Source organism: Bidens hawaiensis, unplaced genomic scaffold (genome assembly GCF_021521415.1).
Source record: "Bidens hawaiensis isolate Kalapana, Puna unplaced genomic scaffold, B.hawaiensis_p1.1 tig00031411_1, whole genome shotgun sequence".
Lineage (NCBI taxonomy): Eukaryota > Viridiplantae > Streptophyta > Magnoliopsida > Asterales > Asteraceae > Bidens > Bidens hawaiensis.
Window position 1 is genome coordinate 44,117 of NW_027495279.1, and position 19,410 is coordinate 63,526.

The 19,410-nt window shown below is 35.9% G+C and overlaps 1 protein-coding gene across 2 annotated transcripts; it reads left to right on the forward strand.

The window, feature by feature from the left end:
- Nucleotides 1–5,103: 5,103 nt before the first annotated feature.
- LOC143582020 (uncharacterized) lies at nucleotides 5,104–11,585 on the forward strand. 2 transcript variants are annotated; one of them, XM_077064678.1, is made up of 12 exons: nucleotides 5,104–5,324; nucleotides 5,948–6,283; nucleotides 6,629–6,703; nucleotides 6,783–6,841; nucleotides 7,260–7,395; nucleotides 7,990–8,086; nucleotides 8,176–8,242; nucleotides 8,493–8,591; nucleotides 8,673–8,762; nucleotides 9,397–9,551; nucleotides 10,418–10,519; nucleotides 11,147–11,585. In XM_077064678.1, the coding sequence occupies exons 2-12, from the start codon at nucleotides 6,034–6,036 to the stop codon at nucleotides 11,280–11,282; spliced, it is 1,266 nt and encodes a 421-aa protein (XP_076920793.1). In that variant the 5' UTR covers nucleotides 5,104–5,324; nucleotides 5,948–6,033; the 3' UTR covers nucleotides 11,283–11,585. The 2 variants fall into 2 exon arrangements, with proteins under 2 accessions (XP_076920793.1, XP_076920794.1); XM_077064679.1 differs by lacking the exon at nucleotides 5,104–5,324 and adding an exon at nucleotides 5,672–5,873.
- Nucleotides 11,586–19,410: the final 7,825 nt, after the last annotated feature.

Genomic DNA, 19,410 nt, shown 5'->3' on the forward strand with positions numbered 1-19,410 from the left:
TGCTGTACCAAGTTGTCCTAAGCCTCCTTCTTCTTCATTTGGTCACACCAGATGCAAAAACGACTTTCTTTGAAACCCTAGATGCTGCCAAACGGAAGTTTTATGGCTGGTTGATGCTGATTTCGGGATTTTGGGGCTGTTAGGGTTCTTTTTTTTTTTGTTTAATTAATATATTATGCATGTAAGGCTTCTAACTTGTGGGCTTGGGTCGGGCCTTGAGTTGTAGTCTTCAAAGTTGCTCAAATAAGCCCCTAGAGTCTTCAAACTTGCCACTTTTATTCATTAAAACTCATAACCTACAAGTAAACATCTATATTTGTAAAATTAAGCAAAAACAAGCTAAACCTCTTAATAATTAAACTAAAAAGTAATTAAATCATGATAAAACGATAAGGAAATTAAGTGTGTTTTACAACACATCACCACGGTCAAGGAAATATTGCCTCTCCCGCTCTGCGCGTTCCGCCCTGTTGCGCAGTTCTTGCATTTCGGTGGAAGCGCGGTTCTCTATCTCAGCTTAAGATTGCAAGAGGGAATCATACGCAGACTGCATGTCAACAATCGCATTATCTTTCAACTCAACCTGATCCCCTTGCAATTTCAAAGCTTCCTCGAGCTCTTGGATTCGGACATTTTGTTGAGACAATTCATCCTGTGCCCTCGACAATTCGTCCTTCTTCCTTTGAGTCTCAGCTCGGGAAGCTTCAAGAGTGGCATTAGACCTTTCATAGGCCTCTTTCCAACTCTTGGCAGCAGCAGCACTTCGGTCTTTCTCTAGCTTGAGTGCAGCCTCGGCATCGACCTGCTTCCATTTTGCCGCAACCGCTGCCTTCCACTGCTCCTCAGCTTCTCTTTCCGCAGCCTTCACGGCCTCGGAAGCCGAAACAAGCCTCCCACCCATTGTTCTCCACTTCTGCAAGATCTCTTGACTACAAGCTAAGCTGTTAGTCAAAGAAACGGCTAAGTTAGTATGAAGATCTTGTCGGGAGCGAGTCTTCTGACACGCTATCTCAGCGGGTGGCATGCAGTGTTCGACAAAACTCACACAAATTTTTGGGTCCGTAACTCGCGACCCATTGACAATGTCCCAAGGTGGGACAAACAAATCATAGTCTTATAATTGAACATTCCCAAAAAATTGAGAACTTGAAGTCCCAAGACGGATAGGGGAGTAGGAAGTCTGCGGGGGAATATTCTGCGAAGAACCTCCCCCAATCTCATGGACAGATGGTCCAAAATGGAATTCTCCTTCCTCACCCGACATAAAAGGCGAAGAAGTAGAATAAAATTGAGAGGCGGATCTGAGAGGAGATTCATTAACCCTGAAGCCCTCAGTGGTAACCTCAGGGTTATCATGTTGAAAACTAGCAACATCCCCACCTTGAAAAAGGTAATCTAATGGCCCAGTAGTCGTCGGTTGAACGCTAGACCCCTCCACAGTCGTTCCAACAGGAGGGGTAACATACTTCTCTTTTTATTTCTCCGGAGGAGGCAACGGTTGCTTTTCAACATTTGGTTTCGGCGTTGATAGCCTACCAAACGCGTGACCCTTAACGATGGACGGATCTGCATAGCATAATCAAAGTCAGATCTCATTGTCTTATATAACAAAAGCTAACATATACGAACTTACCGGTCACGGTCCCCAGTCGCTCTGAAAGGCTGGGTGGTAGTGGTTTCCTCGGACGATGTGTCCGGTGTTTCTTTGTTTTCGGCTCCTTCCCGGCGTCCGCGACGCTAGTACCCGCGTCACTCGCCTGCGACGCATGGAAGGACCTCTTCCGGTAGAGTTCTGCCAACATATGAGAGATAGATGAAACTTCAGTGGCATCATCTGAGCTTTCCCCCTCAAGAATATTAGAAACGTCACTTGGAATGACGATTATCCCATCGGAGGTCAGCATATTAAGAGGCGGAGGGTTCAAGATGTACGCACCTGTTTCAAAGATATTATCTGAGACAACTGGCTTGGCCCGCACACTCACAGGAAAGAGGAAATATTTGGCATTCCTCTCCATGACAGACACTTGCTTAACGTCACGGATAGTTTTCCCAACACACCCATTGTCGTCATACAAGGCGTTAAGCATAGATCCGAAATCTGAAAAACAAATGTAAGAATTAAAGTAACAGAAACTTTGGAAGATCACATAAAGAAAAACCAATAAAACTTACGGCCGTTCGGTTTGACGAAAACAGGCTCCATATCAGGAGCAGGCCATAGACGGCTCATTCCCGCCCAGACAAGGGCCTCCTCAGGAAGCACCCGCATTGGTGTTAGCGGGACAGTCAGCTTCCGAACCCAATCACGGTTCTCGTGGGCAGCTGGAGTAAGATCAATCAATGGCTTGTTGCCTGGCCGACGAACCATGGTGTCCGGCACCACGTTTTCTGATATCCAGAAAAACTTCCTCTTCCATTCCTTGGATATCGTCTCAACCTCTTGACCAAACGCCCTGTCAGTCGACGAATGACAAGAAAACCACCCATTCCGACGGGTCATCTTGTAGAAAACAGCGAAACGGTCCAGCCGTGGTACCATCCCTTGAGCCATGCATACGAACTCGAAATGGCGAATTCGCATGACAGCACGGGGATGAAGTTGGGACAAGTGAATCCCAAACGCCTTCACTACCTTCATAAAAAACTTCATGACAGGAAGACGGAAGTTTCCCAAAACAAAGTAATCGGCATATAATGCCATCTTTCCAGGAGGAGGGAAACTGGCAATGGAACCGGCAGATGGGAACTCCGGTTCCCATTTTGACGGAATACCATAAGTTTCAATAAGCTTTTGGTATTCACCATGGTCCCATTGTACTTCTATCCCATCAACCTCAGCCATCGTGCTAGTCATAAAGGAAAATGTCTGGTACGATAGTAAAATCAAAGGAATATGCAAAGAATTTCAAAGAAAGATAGAAGGAAAATAATCAGAATCCAAAGACGATAAAACTTCCAAAAGAAGTTAACTCCATGTATTTATACCCACCGCAATTAATGCGATGGGATACAGACAGTGGAGAGAGAAAAGGCAACCCAGTAGATAATTGCCACGACACGCGGAAAATTCAAAAAAAGGAAAAAGTTGAACAGTCGGGTACAGTTACAGCCATCATAAACGTCCTGTCACATGCACACGCGCCTTCGAGTGGCCAACTTGTCCTTTTTATCATTATCCACAACCAACAAAAGATATTTTTCACCAGCTGGCAAGTCAAAAACCCCCAAATCCACAATAAGTCCATAATTTCACCCGCATAAAATACTTCACACGGAAGAAACACTGGACTGGGGGGACTTATAGAGGTAGGGTACCAAAAAGACCCAAATACCCTTAAGGACTACCCGCGGGTCAATCAGAAGTCCCTCATAAGTCACCCGTGGGACATATAAACCATCTGCATAATCATCTGAGGAAGAAACACCCTCATAGCGCATGCGGAAACACCACAGCACCCTCAAAGGTCATCCGCGGGAAGAGCTATCCTTCCGCGTAAATAACCACGAGGTAAATGCTCCGGGACAGCTGTCAGCACATGATTGCCTTCTAGAAGATTTACCAAGATGCTTTCTTGGGCAATACGTGAGCCCCCGGCCAGTCAATTGATGACAAGTGGCAAGGACGTTATAACCGTGCACATGGCCAATATTCCCCCATTAGTCAATGGGAGAAAGACACGTGTCCAGGTTGTTATGCATGCACATGCAACGTATAGGATGAACCTATCACATAAGGACACGTGTCCAGACGGTTATGCATGCATCTTCTTAAAGGACAGCTGGCCCCAATCACCTTCCCACACCCTTCGGCTATAAATACTCTCTCAACCATCATGAGGTATTCATTCACTCCCACTGTACTCTCTCAATTTACTTAAGTGCTTATCTTCTACAGAACAGTACTTATTCTCACGCCGGAGGGTGGTTACGGGAAGACCCCCCCCCTCTTGTCCTTCCCGTAACGACCTCACGGTGTCTGTTTTGCAGGTTTTCGTCACTGGACTTTAGGCAATTAGGTTCATATCGTTTGGCAGTTAACCGTATCCTACCCTGTTGACTCATCGGATCTAGGACCCACACCCGGGGAGAGGATCCGTGTTTCAATATGAGATAATTATAAAATTCATATATTCATAGAAAAATAAAAACTTAATGTTAAATTAATAACTTTTAAAGTATAAAGTTTAAAAATGATAAATATGATTATATTATTATAAATTTATTAAAAATGATTGAAGTTTAATGCGAGGACGACAAATGACAAAACTTGTATTATCATCTCACATATAATATTATATAGATTTGAAGAAGTATATAATATAATATAGATTTGTAATATAATGCTTAGAGTATTCACGATGCATTCTATATCCACGTCCATATAATCACAATAAAAATCACTATATTTTATCTCTTATTTCTAATTAAATATTATATTTTTATATATCTTATCATTATCTTTTTTTTATCCATTCACAATCACTTTTAGAAAATATGAAAAAGTTATGCAGTGTGAACAATGTATTTCTAAATTTACTAATAAACATTAACATTTTCTCTTCACTTCATTACAATCACACCATACAGATAACAGAAAATAGACTACTTAGAGCATTCACATCCAATCTTCTATATTAAAATCCAAAATTATATTAAAAATCACTAGATTTTTTCCCTTATTTTCAATTCAATAATCCATTTTCTTATACTTTTATCTATATATTTTTCCTCTCATTCACTCAAAATCACTTTCAATAAATATTAAAAAAAATAATTATTTAGTGCTACATTAACTTTTCAAATATACATAAAAATACTGCATTTTCTCTTTCATTCACCCATAACACCATACACCACTTTCTAAATTATGAAAATGCTCTAATCAACATTTCAAGTATAATATTATATAGATTTGTAGAAGTATATATATATAAAATTAATTCACTTCAAATTAATTATGTTTCAACCAGACCCCTTGGTTTGTGTGAAATATCCTTTATTGCCAACACAAGTTGTAGTATTGTCTTACCATTTCAGGCAAACAACACAACACAACACAACACAACACAACACAACACAAGTCTTCCATTCCATTACTTCTTACACACTAATCAACCTCCTCCTCATCCTGCTGCCTGCTTGCTTCTTTCCATCCAATCATTACACCATCCACCTTCTTTCTTTCTTTCTGTTGCTTCAATAATTCGTCATCCAATCCAACTCTTTATTATTATTATTATTATTGTTATTATTTCCTCCTCAACCACCAATTTCATCTGCATTTTTTCCACCTCTCAATTCTCATGGGTTCCATTTAAAAGGTATCAATTCAACTTATTCATTTATTATGATTATTATTATTACTTGTTTTGGGTTTCTTGAAAATTGGGGATTTTTATTATAATTTGTTTCACTTATTGTCAAGATGCTGTTGTTGCTTGCTAATTACTCATTTGTGGATCAAAATTATGCCTTTTTGTTACTTTTAGTTCCTGCTTAAAGAATTGTGTGGACAAGATTTTTAAAAAATAATAATATTAATATTAAAGAGAATAATATGGGTTTACTTTGGATCATCAATTGATGCTGGTTTACATTATGTTTGAAATAATTTATGTGAAATTCCCAATTATTGTTGCCTTTATTTTTGTTGAACAAGTACCAGAAAGCAGAGGCTGAGATATGTCAATGCAAAACACCTGTCACTTATCATGTCTTTCTTGTGATATTACTCACACATTATTTCATACTTGTATGCTAGTAACATCTAAAGGGTATTTTCTTAAATAATAAAAATGTTGTTTTTACACCGGTCTCGTGATTAATCGGATGCTTTTTAGTTGAACATTTATGAGGCTTGCTACTCTATAGTAATAAATTTCGATTTTTATCTTTCAAAATTGCTCTTTTATCATCAGTTTTCTTTGTATTCTTTTGTGTATAGAATTGATGTACTTGTGAAGACTGAAGATCACCATCATCCAAATTAATATCGAGGTGGCGGGTGTATAAAAGATCTAGAAATATAAAATGGGATGCTTTGCGTCGACCCCGAAGGAGTCAGGTGGGAGGAGGCGGCCTGGAAACATTGGTGAGGTGGCGGTTTTTGTTCCCGGTTTGAGGATTCCAAAACCGGTGGATTTTGTTGAGGCACTCGGTGACCATTTGGGAAAAAGTTTAGTGGACCGGCTTTCGGCTCTGAGGACGCGTATAGTTGTGATGGCGGGACAAGAAGCACCAACTATCACAAGAACAAGAAGAAGAAATGCTACTCAACATGGTTATTATTAATAGTATTTTTATATATTTGTAATAGGGTGACATTTATCACAGAACTTAGCTAAATCGTTTTTTTTATAAATGGTTCATATTTTTGAAAAGATTTTACTCTTGACATACAAATGCTTATGTTATGTACATAAAAAATCATTAAACTAAAAAAAAATTATTTCAAAAGGGATGAACTTTGCGTTTCAACCATTTTTCTTATATTTTAATTGTTTTTTTAAATATTTTATAAATATATTTTGCTCTTAATGTTCTAACACAAAAACTGTGTTCTGTCTGGAACCCTCCTCTGGTGTAAGAATATTACATTTACTTTATTTTAACATTTTATTTTTAGGTGGTTCAACGTTAGGTGATCTTCTACAAGCCCTTGAAGACTATTTACCTGTCCTTCTAGGACTGGTTAAAGATGGTAAATCATGATCTAAGCTATCTTGTTATTTTATGTAAATTTATTCATATGATGTGTATTTTTATTGGTTGTGATGCAGGAAGCCCGTTACTACATAAAGTACAATTTACATGGATAAACCAGGAGGATGAGTCAGAGGTAAGGCAATAATCATAATAAAATAATTGACAATAGTGTAGGAGGTTATGCTGACTTGCACTTATTTTATTTGAAATTATAATAATAAGATGATATGATATTAGAGGATGTGAGAATAAAGCAAAACATTTTGTGAAATGAGAATAAAAGTGTTACACTAAAGGAAGGGGTAAAACCTTAAAAGGAGGACTGCCGGGGGGGGGGGGGGGGGGGGGCTGTTAACTGTTGATGTCGTGTAGTTGTGTGTTTTGGAAGTGATTATGTGATATCAAATAGTCAATATCAGATCGGTGGCGGTCATATAACGGGTTGTAAGTGTAATAATAATATTTTGTGAAACGAGTTTTTGACAACTAATATGAAACTGGTTATCAATGCTTAAACATGAAAAACTGATTATTGTTATTATAATTATCAGGAAACAGGAATGTATAGTGCTTGGTATGAAATATTATCTGTTCTGCACTTGATGGCGACTTTATCATTATCACAAGCGAACTTATTGCTTCTCCCGAGAACGTCCACAGACGGTTATTTGCCTAAAGTATCAGAAGGTATAAAACGATAGCTATTTCTATAAAAATTATAAAATTGGACAGAAGTGTTTGTGGGTCAACCTGACCCGACCCGGCCCGATTCCACCTGACCCGTTTTGACCCATTTCCTAATCCTGTTGACTTTAGGTGACCTGGATTGAACAATCATTGGTGTTATTAATAATATGTGTTGGATAATATATTTAATGGTTGTAAATCAATAATGGAGAATGATTTTTGTGTATGTTTATTAAAAGTCAACAGAGCAGGGACAAATGGCATGTTTTAATTTGTAGGCCATTTAGTGTTTGGTTATTATGATCGCCATGTGTACCTTATGTATTGATTGTCAATCCTGCTTATGTGTATAGTGTATTTTCTTTTATATTCATAATACAAATATATATAATTTCTCATGATAATTACATAAGCTATATAATAATTTTCAATTTCATAAATATCTTACAGAAATTGATTAATTGACACTTGTATAAAATCAGAAGCAGAGGTAAAATCTGTTTATTAAAACATTAAAATTTAAATATTGTGACTTCATATCACAAAAGTCCTATTTTTGTTGAATAACATGTGGAATTTTATTTAATATTACAGAAAGCAGGAGATCTGCAATTGACATTTTGTTAAAAGCAGCCGGATACCTCGATTGTGCAATAAGGCATATACTTCCACAATTGCCTTCTGAACACAGGTTCATAGATTTCTAAATTCTTGTCTATTATTTAATGTCGTGTGTTTTTATATGAATTTATTTTTGTAAATTTTTTTTTATTATTTTAGGAGAGACCTGCCAGTTGACCTTGCTGAAGGAGTTTTGAGAGCACTCTGCCTTCAAGCACTAGGACAGGTATCTGTTGTAAATATACTAGAGGTGTAAATGTTTTGTTGAATCGTTAAGAATGGACTAAAATGTTGACTTTCAACCCGCTTGACTTTACCATTCTATCTTTATAACTAGTTTCGTTTCTAGTTAATCCCTTACCTTAACGCAGTCAACATGTTAGAGATAAAGCCTAACCCAATCGACCTGTTACATATAAACGGGTCAAATTTAAGACAACTGGTTGATTTTTTATATGTTGACTTTTAATCATCAGGGTGTTGACATACAACTTGGACTTGCAATCGATAGTACCAAAGCCACACTTGCAGTTAAACGAAGGCTTGCTTGTGAGATGGTCAAATATTGGCAACAGGTACTTAGTTGACTTTAAGTCTCTTCTTTGACTTTACATTAAAATATTAGCTTTTTCATTATTATTTTAACTTTTATGCAGGCTCAAGATAATATTACAAACCTTCCATTAGCAAATGGTTGGGGTGAGAAACATCGGTTGTATATCAAGTGGAAATATATCGAAGCCAAGGTACGTTTTTTATTTACTTTATATATTTTTTTAAAAATAAATGGAACTCAGTAAAGGCTACATAGTAATATAAATATGTTATAGATTCATGTACATTTTGTTAAACGACCAAACATGAACACATGTCACGCTCGCCATTTATCTTCATGAGCGTTTGTTCATTTGAATCCATATATGTTTGTTTGTTTGCATTCATTTATGTTCTTTACATTGCGTTTGTTTAACTTTGTTCGTTTAGGCTCATAAGCTCATTAGTATATTCATTATTTCATTTAAATTATTAGGCCCGTTACAATTTAGTCTTGTTCTAATAACTGTTTAGGCCCAATACATCATTGTACACAATTACCTTTTACTGGTTTTAGCTCCGTTATGTTCGTTCGTTTATGTTCGTGAACCGTTTGTTCATATTGTTAACGAACAAACATAAACGAACACGAGCATGCTCATTTTCTCAACGAACAAACACAACAAGATAACATTGTTCATTTAGTTGTTCGTGTTAGTCCGGTTTGTTTACAAGCCTACTTGCATTAGGATATGAGAGTTTGGAGTGTAAGGAGAAAGAGAAGGGCATAATATATGGTCATATTATAAATTGTATTTAATAAAGTTTCTTTTATACAATTTGTAGGCAGCGGCGTATTATTATCATGGATTGATTCTTGATGAAGGTAACACTGAAAAGTCACATGGAATGGCCGTATCGGCTTTACAAGCAGCAGATGAGTATCTGAAAGAAAGCAAAAAGGCATGCGAAGCTTTCAATACAGCAGTTCCTATTTCAAGGTATTATTTCTTATTAATGTTGACTTTTATACGCCAGTCAAAGCTCTTATTTCTTGACCAGTTCCAAAAAGTTAGAAATAATCAGCATGTCAAATATACAATTTTATATTTTTGAGTTAAAAGATTTTATGCATTAAAACTACATTTTGGGCAATTTTCAACCCATTTCCTTCTAGGCTAGTTTCTTTAACTGTACTAGTTTGACCCGTTAGAGATCACTGTTTTGTTTTGGTGGTTTGGATCATTTGTTTTTTTATTTTTTTCTCAAGATCATTAGTTTGCATTATGCGATTAAGATCATAAAGATGGTTCATGATTCGAATACATATACATAACAATATATTCCAAACATAAAAATATATGAAAAATAAAGGTTTAAAGATCGGTTCGGTTTACACAACCGATAGTAATTTATAATAAGATGGAAAATTGTTTAAAAAAAATGTGAACCATTAAAGCCGCCAAAACCAAACCATTAGGATCTCAAATTTGCCAAACTGGTCGCCTTGCTTCGGTTGGCGGTGTTCAGTCGGTTTGGACAGTCCATGGGCATCCCTAATAAAGTTTTCATGGACAAGGATTCAAAATCCAAATCCCATTTTGTGAAGCTAATTAGTCCATATTATTCTATTACAACAACTGTACCCAGTAAATCCTACAAATAACATAGCTATTGGTAGGGTCTGTGAAACCTTACCTCAAATTTTCATTTGTATGTAACAATCATAAAGTTTGTCGATATCGATGATCACAATTCTTTTGGAATAGTAGAATTAACATGATGTTGCGGTTTCTTCACCGTTTTGATTATGGAAATGAATGTTATATTGTTATTTTCTAGCCTTGATTTGTACATTTTGATGCAGAAATCCACCTCTTTGGGGAACTATGAAGTATCTCTCTGAAAAAATAACAAAAGACACTTCTAGCAAGGTTCGCATCAACCGAGATTTATATACTTATGAAAAGTAAGTCTTGAGTTGGATTCACTTATAATCTTCTATGTTTTTCTATTACATGCGTACGTGTGTACATGTGTGTGTGTGTGTGCTTATCACAATTTGGACTAGTATACTTGTGAACGAGGCAATTTGGGTTGTGTTTTATCTCAAACGGGTCATATGGGTCAAACCAAAAGGATTAGCAAAAAGAGGTAGGTGCCAATGGGTCAAATATGGTGCAGCTAAAAGTTATTTGATTTTTTACATGTATATACTTTAACATTGTAAGCTTGCATATTATTTAAATTTTTTGAAACAATTATGCTAAAACTATGCCATATTATTTTTAAAAAATTTTATATATTGGCATAAAAGATACCCTAACAGTTCAAGTTGCTATACAAAACACATTTTAAGTTACTATACAACCTTTTTAGCCAAACGTATTTGCAGGCTTGACCCGATGACCTGAACCCGATTAGACTAAACACAAACCCGTGAATTTCGACCCGAATTGAAACCGCCCTTCTCGCCACCTCTTCTAACATCAACATACATTTAAACATAAGTAGTTATTTTTCTGACTAATTATTTCATACTGTGTTTTATTTTGCTTGAACTTTTTACTAAATTCATTAAAATAAATGATTGTAGAATCATGGAAACAGCGACGACGTTACCTGATTTTGCTCTGGCCCTGAAGCCCGATGAATATCAACTCCCTGATGTTGACTCATCATGGAACGATGAGACCGTCAACAAGGGGCACAATGGGAACAATAATGATTAAGAACAAATACAAAGTCATGTGGTTATGATGCTGTGAAGCTTGGCATCCAAAACTCGGATCGCATTGTTGTATCTTGAACATTTTTTATGAATCATTTTGTTGGCGAGTTTGTTCAAAAGCAACGATCTTTCATAAGAACAATGTACGTTCAAAAGTGTTTCATACGAAATATGAAACTTGTATAATGTTTTGAGTTCTTTGTGGAAGGTAAAGAACTTTTGTGTTTTAGATGTGTATACATACATTGTATTTTGGTGTTTTTGAATCAATTGTGGAATTAATTTATGTTTGTTTTCTAAGTAATCATGGTTCATGTAAAAAGCCTCAAAATTTTCCTAGAAAGTGTGATAAGACTTTTAGGTTATTCATCAATAGCTATATGTCTTGATTGTTGAGCTTCTTTTGTTATTAAATTATTTTTAAAAATTTCTTTTGTTATTAACTTATTTTTAAAATAACTTGTTATACGTTATTTATTGTTATTTTAAAGTTTTATCATAAAAGTGAATATTTTCATTAATTTGAGTATAATTTTTTATTACTTTTAAATAAAGTCTTTCTTAGAACATAATTATTTTAACGGCGTGTAATGTATTTTCAATGGTGTGTCACCTCATACAATAGTGCATTAGCCTAATGTGGTTACCGTTGCCACAAAGTTAGTTTCGTTGGATGCATTAACCTCAACCCCTTAGCATAACCTACCTCTTATACATATATGTATACAATGTATACGTATATACATATACATATGTATAAACACATATATAGTGTGATATTGTTCAAATAGCCTTAACAATCAAACAATTATATCAACTTATATTACAAAGAAAAACAGGATAATTAAGTTTTTTATAAGTACCTACAAATAAAACAAGCAACTAAATACACATAAAAAAATGTAATAATTATGCAAAACGAGAGTAATTATTTGTATAATTAGACTTATTATGTATTCACCTATTTGGAATCTAATGAAGTTTTGCATAACTATATGTATGACTAGCGTAATTATTTGCATTACTAGAGTAGTTATTTAATCATATAAATAGAATAATAATTATTTGTATAACTGGATTAATTATGTAACTAGATATAACTAGAGTAATTAATTTATTTAACTAATGTAATTGTTTAGTTCGATAGTGTTTTTTTATTTAAACTTTGCCACCATGTATGATGCATACCAAGCTTCGATATGGGTGGTCAAGAGGCTAAATCAAATGGGTCAATGTCGTTAATGAGGATAAAGGGTAGTGGGAAGATGAAGAGCTAAGGTTTAGATAATAAATAAACATTTATCAGGGTTTATGCCACCGTCCTAGTTTATACATATGTGGTTGTTCTGGTTTATAGGATATCGATGATTATGTTTATGAATTTACTTGGTTAAAATCATTGTAATGGAGTTCTAATCCTTCTCTAATTGGATTAATTGAAGAATAGCTCATCTCGAATCGAGGCAAATATCATTGTTCTTGTTTATTTTATTCAATCAAGTTTCGTGGTTCTATCATTTGGTTCCATTGCCAGGAAACTCGAATGGCACTTACAACCCGGAATTTGGTTATCTTTACCTAATTATCAGCCATGACGCCATCTAAGCACATATGAAGGATGATATTGCAGCAATCATGACTCCGATGATCGGAGATGGGCGCTACTATGAAAAATCAGATGAGGATTAGAAGAACATAGTGGCAGAGGATCGCTTAATGGCTGACAAGAAAGATGAGATGGCCAACTCTGATAGCTGGAAGGGCCACCATCAGATTCTGGAAATTAAATCTGATAAACCTGATTCACCGATCAAACCTTATTCATCACAATCCACTCACAAAATCCCTTCACGCAAATCTGATTCTTAGAAACACGGGCAATTCCTAACATGTAAACTGTTGGATCCGGGGGGAGAGGAAGGGAATACCAACTCTGACCAGGCACCTGTAATTGAAGGGGACACACATGATAAGGAGGAAATGGCTTAAATCAAACACGCTATCAAACAGTCATTTAGATGGGGTCCAGATGCAAAAGACAAGGAATTTGCAAGGCCTTCACGAATCACGATCTACTTTAGTTTGTGGATGGGTCTACAATGTGGGTCAGCCTACAATTGAATGGTTGATTTCTTAGCACAACAATAAACAAAAACTGAATTGTCGACTTGAGGACAAGTCATTGGTCCGGGTGGGATGTATTGCTACAAACCCAACTTCTTTAGAGCGCATTGAAGTTCAAATTAGACATCCTGGTATCTTTGAAGGATGATGTGGCAACGCTCAAGACTTTGTTATATGGAACATCTTCTAGGTGCAACAATCAACATCTAGTCAAAAAAGAAGTTTCTGGCGACGACCTTAGTGATAACGAAGATCGATTTGAGCATGTCTTGAGTGATCAATTGAAGATCGATGACGGTGTCAACTGAAGATTGGAAAGGGTGTTCAACTAAAGGTAGGAGATTTTGAAAAGCCTCAGAATCTCGTGAAGTGGTGGCATACCAATTTACCTCCCGCTTACATAAATTCGCGAGCCGATGAGGATGGTAAATGGGCTAGACATGATGGATGGAATGATCCAGACATGTTAAGAAGTGGAAACACACGGAGCTATCTGGATGATTTGGAGAAAGCTCAATATCGCTTGAGTACCAATTCACTAAAAACCCTAGATCGATGTTCTGAAACACTGTCACCTAAGTTTTTGGGTTCTGGTTGCAGCAGTCCTAAGGGAGAGGCAACTGCTTACAACTGTTGATCAATACTGAAAACCGCACGGATTCAAGTCCAGACAATATCAATAGTGTTCATACATATTACTAAAGAATGGGAAATTGATCTCCATCTTTATTTTATACTAAACCATCGTTAGGACTTTCAATCAGCTCCAGTTCGTTGTTGGGTCCATGGAGCCGGTTAAGCTACAATTGAATGGATGATTGCTTGGTACAACAACTATTAGATTCTCGACTTGAGGGTAAGTCGATTGTACGGGCGGGATGTATTGATACATACCCAGCTTCGATATGGGTGGGTTAAGAGGCTAGATCAAATGGGTTAATGCATTTAATAGGATATAGGGTAGTGGGAAGATGAAGGGCCAAGGTTTAGATAATAAATGCACATTTATCAGGGTTTACGCCACCTTCCTAGTTTATATATATGTCGTTGTTCTGGTTTATAGGACATCGATTATTATGTTTATGAATTTACTTTGTTAAAACCCTTGTAATGGAGATTTAATCCTTCTTGAATTAGATTAATTGAAGAATAGCCCATCTCGAATTGGGTCAACTATCCTTGTTCATGTTTATTTTATTCAATCAAGTTTCGGGGTTCTATCAATATCACTTCATTTATTTTTATTCACAAGATTTTTACGTTAGCTATACTTGTATTGACTAAAACACGATATCTATATCTATATCTATATCTATATATATATATGGTGGGGTTATAATAAGAAGTGTAAGAAGTAATCTGGTGCGTTAGATATGTTGATCTGACGGTGGATATGGAAATTTTGTTTATTGTGCGGTGTGTTTTGTTAGATCTAATGATGAAAACACACTTACTACACTTTTTAGGAAAAATCTACTTCTTATTATAACATTGCTCTCTCTCTCTCTCTCTCTCTCTATATATATATATATATATATAGTGTAACATCCCGAATTTCGTTAAATTTGGTTTATTGATTATTGGATGTGAAAAGTTATTATTCCAAAGTATGAGGGTGTTCGTGTCGCCACCATCTTCATTTCATTTCTTCCAAAGATAAATGTAGAGAGAGAAATGCACCACTATAGTAATAATTCCCGTTTTGAGTAACCAAGCAACAAAGATCGGACGACTCTCGAAGATCTAAACATTCGATTGGGCTACGCTAAGGGGGGTCCAAAGCCCATCACTTGCAACACCCAATGGGGGTGTGCCACCTCATCCCACCACTTTCCATCACTAGTGATGGAATTTTAGTTGGGGTGGTGTGATGGTTTAATTATTTTTTTTACAACTTAAAAATTAAAAACAATATTTTACTAGAAGATATTACAACTTAAAATTTATAATTAAAAAATAAAAGTTACAATAAACAATCTACTCCTCGTCTGAATCCGGAAATTCAAAACCTAAAGAACCTACAACTTCAACTAGATCATATCTCAACCGATAGTGAATATCTTCATCCCGCAAGTCTAATTGCACATTCTTAGGAACGAGAACTTGAGTAAGAGGATTCAGCACTCAGTCTGGAGAAATTGCACGTCCATCTTCTTTTATTAACATATTGTGTAATATGATGCATGCATATACTAAGCTAGATATCGTGGCTTTTTTCATTGCACGAACCGGTCGACTAAGTATGCACCGTCTACCCTTTAAGACACCGAAAGCTCTCTCGACATCTTTTCTTGCCGATTCTGGCAACTTCTTGAACGCCTTTTCATCGGTCTCGACAGGAAACGAAAAGGCTTTCACAAAAACAGACCATTGCGGATAGATACCATCGACAAGATAGTAGTCACGTCTGTAATATCTCCTGTTGACAAAATACGGATAGAAATGTGCGGTACCATCTGTTACGCTTTGAAACAACGGTGATATGTATAGAACAGTGATGTCATTGTTTGAGCCAGGAACACCAAAATAAGAATGCCAAATCCATAAATCATTTGACGCAACCGCTTCAAGTGAGATGGTCGGTCATTTGGTATCACCCTTGACATATGCCCCTCGAAACTCACGTGGACAATTCCTCCATTAGATCACATATAAAGTAGTCAAACCTAGGATCACACATAAACGGTAGCTGAACCAGATCATGTGTTTTAAAAGTTTACCTGGATCACGCAAAAAGAACCAAGACCTAGATCACACAAACCTATAATGCATGACCCTTGGACTTTTGTGTGAACCATGAAATTACATGACGGGCCAGTTTTACGTGATGAGGGTCATAACCAATTTTACGTGATCAAGGTCGGTATCAGCTTCACGTGATTAAGACCAGGATCAATTTTATGAAATAACCCATGTCCCATGGGTATGTTTTTACATGGTGAACTTGGATCACGCAAAAAGGCTATTATTTCATGATAGCCAAGTCACATATGATCGAGACCAGTTTTGCGAAGAAGTTCAAAACCCGTAATGGATCATTTGCGTGATGAAGCTAGTAACTAATAAAGTGTATTGGCCTAAGATAAGGTCCACACTTGTAAATTCACGGATCAATTAGTTATGTTGTATTCGGTCATGAACCTATTAATCGTTAAAAAGTAAATCACGGATTTGAATCAAGGAAGACTATTAGTCATAATTTGTTTTAAAGTAATTATTTTTTAAACTACTTGTTTTAATTAATTATTTTAAATGGTTAAAATAATTACTTTTTAACCTACTTGTTTTTAATTTAAATTGTTTTAATCACTTATTTATATAGGAATAATACAATTATACGGTCCACGTTACCTGAGGATTCCGGCTTCAAATGACCTAAGTAACATATACGATGTACACGAAAGTAAACATTTTCTTTGGCGTGACCGGGAGTATATATTGCATGCATTAGGAGTGGGACAATTGTCCAACCGCATGACGAGGTCAATACACTCGTGGTGACCATGGAGTGCCAATGGTTAGTCTTCAAACCACCTGTTCACAAATTCTTTGGGTTTAGTCGGCCTACGTTGGCTCTGTCGTGCCCAACAACGACATAAACGTCCTCAATGTGTCGCCCGTGCTAGAGTATTTCATAAGCTGTAGCATACATGTCTTACCATTTTACGCCAACAATACTTCCTGCCGTCACAGATACTATCTGGGAGATGGGGTATATCCAGAGTACTTGATCATCGTCAAAACGTTTCAAGACCCAATCGAAGAAAAAAGAGATTATTTTAAGAAGGAGCAAGAGTCTGCGCGAAAGGATATCTAAAGTTGTTTCGGGTATCTAAAAAAACGTTGGCATTGTGTAAAAAACCCCTGTCGTGTATGGTTGATGGCGAAAATGAGGGATGCCATGTATACGTGTATCATATTGCATAATATGATTTTAGAAGACAAGACCAAAACAATATGTCAACACTATGTACGAGGGAGCGTTCTCGAACAATATCCAGAACCAACCGAAGAACAACGAACACAAAAAATTCACGAGCTCACATCAAATGAGATACATAACCAACTCAAGGCATATTTGGTTCAACATTTTTGGGATTATCGTCCCGTTGAAGACGAAGACGATGACGGAGACGAGGACGAAGACGAAGACTAGCACGATTGGAAATACAGCGAAAGTGAAGACGAGTCTTAAGTTACTATTTTTGTATGTAACTTTTTTTATTGTTTGATGTATTTTTTTTATTTTAATGTATTATTTTATTTAATTAATTTAATGAATTTTTGTTTATTAATTTAATGAGTTTTTATTTGCTTAATTTAATTATAAAAAAATAAAAAAGATGACGTGGCGATGTGATGGACTACAAAACCATTACACCTTTAAAATAAAAATTACTTTTTTGCTAATTAGACGTCACATATCACTTACTCCCCCAATTTGTAAACATACCACTACACATAACCTAACAAAAATTATATTTTCTTATTATTTTATTAAAAAACGCTTTACTGAGACACGTAATATGATTTCCGTACACTGCAAAACTGTTAACTGTTTTTACACTATAAAATAAATAAATAAATAAATAAAATAAAGAAAAAAACCCTACGTTGCATAAGTTTGTGTATTAAAAAAATGGATTGGTTTGTTAACGTATTTTAAAGGAAAATGACCAAAATGGCCTATTTGACCATACAAGTTCTTAGATTAACCCTCAAGCAAAATTATAACCCAAAATGGTCCTTTTTTAAACGGAAGGATCCACCATAATAGACTTGACATCCGACAAATATATCTGACACTCTTCCGTTTTTGAACCAACCACATCTTGACACGTATAAATTTAAACGGTCGGGCCGACCGCTTTAGTTTTAGCGTCGACCGTTTTTTAAAAAAAACCGGTCATTTTGGTCATTTTCCCTATTTAAAATGTAGTTTTGTAAATACACTGCTTGTTGTGTAGTTTGTAAATACACTGTAAGTATGTTTTTGTGGTTTCTCTTGGCTTGGTAGTGCAGCTTTCTTGGCTGAGCTATTGATCATGTTTGTTTTGCTTGTTGGTAAAAAATTGGTTGTAAAAAAAGTGTAATTTTTATGTCTTGATTGTGTAGGGGTATATTTGTATGCCTAGTTTTGTATAAGTTATCAGTTAGTTTAACATGACTCACTGTTGTTCTAATTTGGGTATGTGTTTGAAAGTCATCTTTGATTCTTCGCATGCACCCATGCAGTTTTTTTTTTGCGCATTAGAAAATGAGTTGTTGTGTCAGTGTGTTTAAAATGTAGATTTGTAGTACTATGTTGTTTTCGGCACTTCACAAGAAATCATGTGTCATCTATTTAAGAATATAATTGTGTTCTTGCACTATTTCTCGTAGAATGAAACTATTATCACACTGCACAAAAATAACCTACACCACATTAGTTCGAACTACACTGTTACACTATCACCTACATTGTAAAACAAATATGTATTCATTTGGTTGAAGTATGGGGATTAATTGGGTTGAATGTAATAATATTCTTTATTATATGTGTTGTAGTAAAAAGTGTATTTCATAATAAGTATAACTAAAAACTTTATCAGAAAACTGAAGTTTAAACCAATCGAATCAAGTTCTTAAACCAATCGAATCAAGTTTTCAAACCAATCAAATCGACTTTCAGTTCGATTCGATTCATTTCCAATTTGATTTGTTTCCGGTTCGATTCGATTCGTTTCTAATTCGATTTGTTCTTCCAATTCAATTCGATTCGTTTCTAGTTCGATTCGATTCGTTCTTCCTCCAAACTAATCGAGTTTCTCCATAACTCGAATCAAACATGGTTCGTGTATTTCCATTCTAATCACTTCATGACATCCTGTCATGCCCGGTTTACTGATAAAACGAGTTCCGGGCCATAATAACTTCATTTATTCATTCTAACACGATCCAAACGTCACTTGTTTGTCCCGCTTCATTCCAAACAACTTGTTTATGTTCAAATTTACATTTTTCTT